The sequence below is a fragment of the Anopheles arabiensis genome, chromosome 3 (assembly GCF_016920715.1).
Source record: "Anopheles arabiensis isolate DONGOLA chromosome 3, AaraD3, whole genome shotgun sequence".
Classification (NCBI taxonomy): Eukaryota; Metazoa; Arthropoda; class Insecta; order Diptera; family Culicidae; genus Anopheles; species Anopheles arabiensis.
The window spans coordinates 43,042,979-43,052,550 of NC_053518.1; the positions used below are offsets into that span (position 1 = coordinate 43,042,979).

General features: G+C 48.2%; 1 protein-coding gene across 7 annotated transcripts in view; it reads right to left on the minus strand.

Moving 5' to 3' along the window:
• LOC120900354 (protein outspread) overlaps window positions 1-9,372 on the minus strand; it is a 196,527-nt gene extending 187,155 nt beyond the window's left edge. For all 7 annotated transcript variants that reach the window (XM_040307220.1, XM_040307224.1, XM_040307219.1 and 4 more), the window contains exon 1: window positions 8,397-9,372. In XM_040307220.1, coding sequence (XP_040163154.1) covers window positions 8,397-8,516 — 120 coding nt within the window. In that variant the 5' untranslated portion in view covers window positions 8,517-9,372. The remainder of the gene's footprint in view (window positions 1-8,396) is intronic.
• Window positions 9,373-9,572: the final 200 nt, after the last annotated feature.

Sequence of the window (9,572 nt, forward strand, 5' to 3'; positions counted from 1 at the left end):
ACGAAGCGCGACATTAAGGAAGCCACAAAGTATCCTATTTCATCATAAGCACACGTCGTCTCTTCACCAATCGAACGCAGGATCTAGAGTGGCTCCTCGTCGGTGCGCATGCACCAAAGAGGTCTTCTGATCTAGGCAACCCTCACACACCCAGACGAGACGCTTCGCACGAACGCAAGAGAGATCTTCGTTTTGTAGCACCCATTCGCTTCCAGCCCCAGCATCCATTCACTTTGCCTTTCCAGCCGTTTCCTCGATGTTTGTGTATGTGTGTGTGTGTGTGTGTGCAAAAGGGCACATGATCAGGTGTGAAGTGAAGACGATTTATTATAATTTGACTATGGCGATGCAGGGACGGCTTGCTACACACGCTGGTCGCTGCTCGAAGAACCTGCCCTGGAAGCGTCGATGCAAAAGACGTTCGACGCAATGGGAAGGTGAAGGGGTGGTCTGCGAAAGGGTGAAGAATGTGTCAACCTGGCCAGACGGGAACAAATTCCCCTGTAAATTGTTGCCGATCACGACACATTCGTAGCGTGGCTTGTGAGTGCAGCGTCCCTTCCAGCAGTGTGTCTGGTCGCCGTTTTGTGTGCCCACAATTTGCTCACACAACACTGGGTCTAGGTTTTACGTGGATAATGGCTGTCGGGTGTATTTCTACCATTTGATGATCATGTGAGACTATAAAAGGAACATTCCAGCTATCATTATCTGAATTAAGCCGCAGTGGAAAACAAGGTTGTGGTTACAATTTCGTACATGCATGCTGGTCACGGCACCAACTTTAATAAGGTGACTTTAAAAAATAGGAATAATTTTCCTCATTGTTCACGAAATGCAAACAAGAACCATTGCCAGCTGCGTGTGAATAATTGAAAACTCAAGTTTACTAGCCGCACGACCTTTGGAGGAAGCGTAGGTGAGGGCCTTATCGTTGTCCCTCAAAATGCTGCCAACTCCGCTTCATGTTTACCGCTCTGGCAGCGTTACGCCTGTGCCGGGTAACTCAAAGAAGCCCTATCGGTGCCCTCCGTGTAACCATTTTTACAAGACAACTTCATACCATCGCCGCTGCATCGGTCGTTGCTTCCCTGCGCGAAAGACATACAACCCGCGGCAGCTTGCTCACACACACACGCGCGCACCTATTGTCTTGCGCGGAGGCCAGTACATCGCCATGCATATGAATCGGTCCGTCGCTCGCACTTAGAGACATCAGAACCGGCCACACAGCAGAGCCACACACGACACCAACCCACCACCGCCCAGTCATTCCGTTTGCACCGCCTCCGGCTGTGTGGGCTAGATAAGGATTATCTAGCGCGTAAAGGCAGATAACGCTAATTAAATAACTGCGCACCGAAAATAGATCCCATAAGGTCACGTTTGTTCACGTTGGTGCTTGAGCGCCCGCGTACGCCAATATGGGGAAGCGTTGCTTAAGACGGAAACAAACCGATGAACGAGGGCCTCCAGTTTGCCCGAAAGCTCTCCGCAGACTTCAGATAAACCGCGCTGCAGTGACTCAAACTTTGTCTAACGAAATTCACGAGAGGGTGAGGTGGTTGTTTAGTTTCTTTTAAGGGTAAGTTCGGCTAGTCGCTGTGTATTTTTGGAGGGTGGAAAGAAGTGTGATGAATAGGAGCGTTGTTCTGTTGGTTGTTTGAACCGGAAAAAAGACGGAAGACATAAAAGCACTCCTAATTTAGTGCCATATCTCTAATATTTGACAAGTTCAAGGACAACATAATGTTCTATGAGGAAACTATCGTGGCGGATTAGTGCTTGAGCGTACAAGTCGAACAACTGTTCGACTGCCAATCAATACCAAAATTGTTTACTTATATGGCTTCATTTCAATGTCTTTTGTTTCGTATTCGTCGTTTTTTACAAATAATTTTGTTCATTGAGTTTTATCTTACACATTTCCGACAAAAATCATCTTAAACAATCAAACGACATCCTAGTAAAACGCCGCGAACCTAGTCGGATTATTGGAGAAACATTCATTCAACAAAATCACAATCAAATCAACAGAAATGCCAATCTTGTCAGACTGACGGCGCCCGGATATGTCGGCAATAAAAATTCTTTAACCCAACCGTCACCCACCCCGATAGACAGCCAGGATGGCGCAAACGCCCGCAGCAGAATAATTACTGACGCATCGCTTCACGGCGGAACACGATGCTCTTGACTCATTTTCTGTCCGATTTTGCGCACTCTTTACTACACGTCAGAGTTAGACACTTCTACCTCCGCATGCCGCACACACAATGGGGAATTGAACTTTCTCTTTCAATTTAAACGGCGCATACAACAAAAAAAAGAAGACGACACTAACCTACGTACGAAGCAAATCGAAACTGAACGGATAGAAACATATTTTTAACGATCAGTTCAATACCTGGGCCGGTTGAAGCTGTTGGTGGCGCAAGGAAAAGAAGGGCGAAAAACACCTATGCTCAACCATTTGAAAAAAGAAGCATTCAACAAGAGAGCGCACACACACACGCAGAAAGCGTTGCCCCATCAAAAACACATCATCACGGCAGGGAGAAGCGGCTTAAGAGGCATTTTTGACCGAAGAACAACAATCACATTCCAACGGTGTCGTGAGGGCGAAGAGATGATGACGGAGCGCGCTCCGATGGCAGTCAATGGCTCCTGGCCACGTGTCTACGTGTGTGCCGCCCGCTTACATGTGCGTACGCTTTGTGTGCCGAGACGCCACCAGTACCTTTCCCTTTTTGTGTGCATCTTTCCCTCGTGGTAGACAGTTCATTGCTCCCATCGATCGCGGGTAGTGTACTGGCTTGCGAACTCCGAGCAGCTGGAGATGGGTTGCTGGGTTATGCTCTGGAGCAAGAAAGGGGGGACCGCATGCCTACGCAGAAAACCGTGCAGGTTGCATGTGAAATCAAGGTTAATCGAATCATGCAAAAGTGGTTGTTGTGGCATAAGCGGACGCAGTGTTTAAAGGCTGATAGATAACGTTTCAATTTGGAATTGTTTAAAGGCTTTCCCAGTCATTGTTTTTTTTTTACAAATTTCAAGAAAACTGATGCTGATAAGTACGTGCTGAAATACATTTCGAGAGCATACATTTTGGGAACAAATGACAACAACCTTTAATCCACAAATCAGCGAAATTAATTCATAAAAACGTCTAACGATCGACAGGGCAGGCCGAAAAAGAGTAGCGAAAGTAATCACCACCTACAGGCACGATAGCACGATTATCTTTAGGCCGCTCATCATCAAAAGCTCATCGTGACTTGTCGAAGCGCTCGTCGTCACTCCTCCCGTGGCCCGAAACTAACCAAAACAAATAGGTATTGACGACAATATCGCGCTGAAAAACGACGACCGAGCACTTTCTATGTGAAAGCAAAAGCAAAAATCTAATGCCGACCACAGCGAGCTGCGTGCCAATAATTAGAAAATCCCATAAAAAATGTTTTGCCGTGCAAATAATAAAAGCAAAAAACAACCCGCAGCACCAAGCTTAAACGGCTGCCCAGGGAAGGGAGGGCTGCCACAGGGAGCAGCACATATTCGCAATGAAAGTGAAACAACCCGCAGCGTTCCCGTGAACGTGTAGACACACAGAGCAGTCGTAACGACAGGCCGTTAAAGGAAGCCAGCATTTACGCACACACACACAGGAACTAAGCACCAGGAAAAAGACGAAGGCAAAAAAACACAATTTTATATCGGCGGAAATATTCGCACCGTGGCCACGCGCATTCCGATGCGGTCAGTTTTGCGAACTTGCGCCGATCGGGGAAAGCAGTCCGTGGCTCGCCGCTCGTACTTTCCGCTTCCGGAATGCCCGGGGTCCGCGGGGTGTCGGTGTCTTTGACGGTCACTCGCGGTGAACGAACGTGCGATGAAATGTTCCATTGATCGGGTTTTGGCAATGCCGCGCAAAACCGCGCTATTTCATCATTATTCGATGAGGAAATGCGTTTTTTCGGTTGAGCAGTTTGATACGAATTCGCGCTAGTTCATTGCACAGAACAACGCACGCATGCCCTTTTTTATGGCCGGTGCTTTCGGTGAAGGAAACCCTTCTTTTCTGTTTGCGCAAAAACAGCAGTTGGACTTGAGCTTTGTTTTATTTCCCTTGCCAGGCTTTTGTTCTTCGCAACGCGTTGCGGAAATTGAAAAATTAACAGCTGTTGAAAAGGCTGCTTTCAACCCTTTCGCGCTTGACCAGAGCGAAGAGGGGGGGGGGAGGAAGTAAAGTTCCAAACTGCACGGAGTATCTGGATGCTGGCTTTTTTCACTTATTTGCCTTTCCCATTTTGGTTAAAGCCATTTGCGCCCAAGAAGCGCCCGAACGCCCGTGGGCTTCTGGGCGTTTGAGGCGAACTGCCGCCGACAAGGTGGTTTGTTTTAATGCTTGTTTGAGAGTCTTTTTTGCGCTTGCGTTCTTGAATCGATGCCGCCCAAAAGCAACCAAAAGGGCGCAATGGCGGGTGTTGCAGATTGGAAAAGGTGTGCTGCTTAAATAAAAGAAACACAAAAAAACGTCAGTTGCGATCGAACCCAAAGTGGCAAGCGAACGTTAATTGAGTAACGAAACGGAAAACGTAAAGAATAATCAAGATGCAGACGTAAACATCTCGGAAGTTTTACATACACGGCTTCGAGCATTACATTATATTGTTAGCTGCACAACTGAAACTCAAACGAAAGACAAAATGGACTCAAAATTTGTAATGGAACAATTTCACACCACATTCTTTCGGAGAAGTTCAAAAGTCTGTGGCATTGCGGCTTATGCGACCGGTACGAGACCTCGATTAGCTTTCGCAACTGTACCACTCGATCGGAGCACTAAAACAACGACATTTATGTCTCTGGCAACTCGCCAGCTTACCCAGCAGCGGGACAGCGAACAATCGCCAACCGGTGCAATATCCCAACCAGCTCCCCAGTTGTGCGATTGCGCGCGATCCAAATCGAATCGGTTTTGGAATTCCCTTCCCACACGAAACTTGAACACGTGTAGCACAACGTTCGACGCTTTAAAAGCATTGGCCCTAGGTTCGAGACCCTTGCAGCACGGCAGCAATCGTTGCGGTGGTGGTGATGCTGTGACCCTTTTGGTTTTGCCTCCAACTCGATCGATCGCAACATTCCATCAATTTTTCTGGCCACGCGCGCACATGTGAGTGAGCAATAGGAAGTGTGTGTATATGTGTGGCGGGTTCAACTTTCCTGCCATTCGGTATCACACGGTGTGCCTTTTGCCTCGACCGTGAACGGTAAGCGGCGAGCTGCGAGCGCACGCCATTTCGCACCGTACGCTGCACCCGTGACACCCAACCCGGGCAATATCAGCCGACGCAAGCGAACGCGAGGTCTCAAGTTCACTCGATTTCATCAGCTTCCTCCATCATCATCACGAACCGCGAGCCACAGCCGGACCGAGCGAATTAGGTACTCCGCTGAGTGGTCTTCGGTGGGTTCGATTGGTTACTTTTAGGTGATAAACGTAACCGGTGACGATCACCGTTATTAGGCTGGTTTCCGGTGCGAGCTAGGGTGAAGAATGAACGAATGGATGGATGGATGTGAGAAACGAAAACCGGTGCCGTACCATTCTCGAATCCGAAAGCAGGTTACCGAAGTTTGGCTCCAGCGCTTAGATCTCCGCGCAGTGACCCGCCGGAGCGTGTGTGCGTGTGAATATGGCATCGTTATTAGGGCATCAGTGTGTGAGACCCACATCGGGAGACACAGATTCCCCCTGATACAGGGCGGAAGGGATTTTGGGGTCAGACATTGGTAAGCTACAGCATCAACTGTGGATGATATTCGGGTTTTAAAGTCCCTAATCAGAAGTGAGAAACTTTGACCTTCTTAGTCTACAACACAATATTCCCAACATCTTCAAAAGTGCCTATTCACACTGTCGGAATAGACCACTTGTGTACATTGCTCATCTCATTCCCGAAAACATTCCAAACGCTCAAGAATTCACCTCCAGCAACTTCAAACTTCCTCTGGGTGAGTACACACAGCCTCTCCCAAAGCTGCACGCAACTGCGTGGCGTCAGTGCGACTTCGTCAACATGTTGCCGAAACCGATCTTGCTGTTCGGTTGTGAGTGAGGTACAGAGAATACGTTGGTGATTCTCCGTTACCGAAAATATCTCCAAAACAAGCACGCAGCTCCAAACCCGACACACCTGTACCACACGTTGTCGCCGTTCGAGAATTCGCGGAGCAAAGAACCAACACCGAAAGAGATCGGAAAACGTAACGTCCCAAAATGCGGTGTCCCGCTAGCTCTCGAACCAGCCAGCCCCGAAGCCTTGAACGGTTCAACAAAACATCTCAGGTCCAAAGTGCTCTCGCTCGTCTCGAGTTCGGTGTTACACGCTGTGTTTTTCTTTTCCTCCCAAGAGTGACTGTTATGTTTGTAACAGCGACCACGGTGCTGGTGGTGTGGTCATCTACGTTGTCTTCCAATTTCTTTCCCCGCCCATCGATTGGTTTCGGTCAAGCAGTTTTGGGGAGGTTTTTTAGTTTGTCCCAGGGCGGGAGTTTTGGAAGCTGTTTTTTGCATAAATTATGCTTCAACCAGGCCGTCCCGAGTCTCCTTGTTGCTCCTTCACGTCGTCCAGAGTGGTGACTGGCTTGCCTTTGAGAGCGTCTCAAGATCAATCCACAGAGCGTGTGGAGTGTGCTGTGAAGCATATTTTCCAGTGCTGGCGCATCGAGGTCAGCTGGCCAGTCTGCTCCATGGCCCTGACATCTCGGCGCTTTGGACATGTCAGCGTTCTGGGCACACACTACCGGGCAATTCACAGAGGCATCGGGGCGACTGGTCGGTCGACCCGATCCTTTCCACACTCGATCGCGATGTGAATTCACAACCTTCTAACCTTACCCGAACTCCCTTTCGCGGTACTCAGCCCATTCCTACAGTGCAACACTGGCAAAGGTGAACGAAAGCAAAAGATCGGTCAGTAAGGCGCGTCCCTACCCGAGTAAGATCGCGGGTCACCGATCACCGAGCCCCGGCGAAGCAAAAGAATTTCTCCATCATGCAACAAGGCAGGCAATGTTGGATGTTGGAACTGTTGGAATATCACGCGCGCACGTCCCGATTACATACATCCGCGTACGTACGTAGTTTGCTCCGCCAGCAGAACCTCGCGAAAGAATCTCACAGTCACCAATCTGTGTGCCATGAGTCACCCAACCCAATCTTCAGGCGCTCGTTTTGGCACTCGCGCAACCGCAGTGCCGTGTGTACTCGATCGTTAACAATTTCAATAATACCCGCCCGATCCCCCGGTCTTTGGCGGACGTGTTCTGGCCGCATCGTCGGTCAACCAATTATGTGCAGCAAATAATGTTCTTCTCGGTTTGTGGAAGTAGGATTTTTGAAGGGGAGCCGCCCTTAAAACAGGGATACGTGTATACGTCGAGGTCGTGGGACGTTGTGGCACGTCGCCAACCCGGCCACAAGCGTGACAACGAGGTGTGGAACGAAGCATTAATTTATGAACAAAATTGTAATTAAATTTTGTGAAGTTCCAACATCCCCCAGCACCGAGATGACATCATGCGTGTGTGCTGTACCGAAGAGAACGCATTTCGTAATGCAGTTGCTCCCAAACATGGAAAGGGCTCAAAACATGGATGGGGAGACACGCCGCCACCAGATGGCAATCATCTGGGCGAGCTGGTTTCAATCGGCCATAAATCAATTGCCTAATCATTCGCCCACAACCAACAGAGCGGGTGGGGGGTGCTGGGTGCTATTCACCCCTTTTAGGGGGTTTATAGAGTCAGTTTTCGGAAGCACACTGTTTTGTAACTGGGACAGCCGCTTGCAATGCGGCGATAGCAAATGCGATGCGCTTTTGTGATAAATGACGCGGATTAAAATGAACCACGGCAGAGCGCCACAAGAAAGATAACTCTTATCGTTGACTTTTACAGTCCGTCTATCGTTGAAATTACGGGACGGTATCAAAGTTGAACGTGAACAAAATAAATTCTCATTAATCGGGTCGTTTCGTCGCAAACATAAAATGGGGTTTTCCTGAGTTCCCCCCAAAAAAAAAAGCAAACGAAATCTGCATTTGCAATGCATTCCCACACCTTCCAGCAGCTGCGAACAACAGCTACAACGGCTGCTGCAAATATGCATCTGCATATGTGCAGCCAACCACACCTACTCACCGGTCCACACACACACACTGAAAAAGCAAACGACAAATGCGCCCAAACGGCAAACCCCGGCCAGTGCGCTACAACTGCACCGCACACTGCACGCCACGGATTTTGGGGATTTGGGGTACCGAAGGGACAAACGACGAGAAAAACAAAAACAACAACAACAACAACAAATGGAACCCCGAACTTACCCGATTGCATTCCAGGGCGGCGGCACTATGCTCCTCCCGCTGGCGGAAACAGTGCGTGCATTTGCTCTTGTTGAAGATGTTCGGCGAAAATTTACGACACTCGATGTTGCGGCTGCCCATGTTTACTGGAATTATTTCTTTAACGATCTGTCGCTAAAGGGTGAATCACAAACGGACACCGAAAGCACACATCCACACCGACAGGCAGGGATTCGAGAGAAGGGACACACAAACTAAAAAAACACCTTCTCTTGCGCACACATTCACCTTTAAAAATAAACAAAAAATAGCACAAAATTCACGGCGCAAATTTTCACTCTTTATTTTTTTACTTTAATTCGCGCGCGCGTTATTTATTTATCTCACTGCGGTGAGAAAATTTTCAATCACTTTTTGCGATGTTTGAAAGATGCAAGGTCACACACACGGAGACACTCCAGAGAGGAAGGTTCGAAAACCTTCTCGCGCCCCCGAGTTTAGGCGATCGTACACTGCATCGGCTGCATTACACGATGCATTGCGATGGATGTTCCCACCCCCCTTGTGGGAAGGGGAGGGTAAGTTATCGTTAGGTGGGATGTCTACACTTTTTTTTGGTATTTTTTATTATTATTTCACTTTACTTAATCGCCATCTCCCTGAGGGGAGATCGGTTGTAGATCGATTTTATTCACACACAAAAACACACACACTTTTTCGGTAATTTTTGGTTCTCACTCGAACAGAACGATGCTTAAGGGGGCGATGAATTATTCTTCCCTTGATGATTGAATACACTAGCAAACCGCACACAAACACTCACTCAATTACGCTCAACAAGGCGTTTTGCTATGATGGTGAGCTGTTTCCAGGTGCACTTTGCATTCGCTTTTCTTCAATTTTTTGATTTGCATACACACCACATGCACTCGGTGCAACGAAAGGTCGCCCTACGGCAGGCTGAATGCACCTGGGTTGCACTCCAAACCTGTTGTTTCGCACTAATTGTAGAAGAAAAAAATCAAATTATTAATTCTCCTGCACATCCTGCTGCAAAATCGATTTTTTACATGTTTTTTTTTTGCGTTGGATTATTTGGAGAAAGCTGGCGCAATTGACACTCCACTTTTCCACAATCGCTAGAAACGATCGCGCTCAAATACGCTCGCTTTTATGGCGGGGCAATCATTTTTGGGG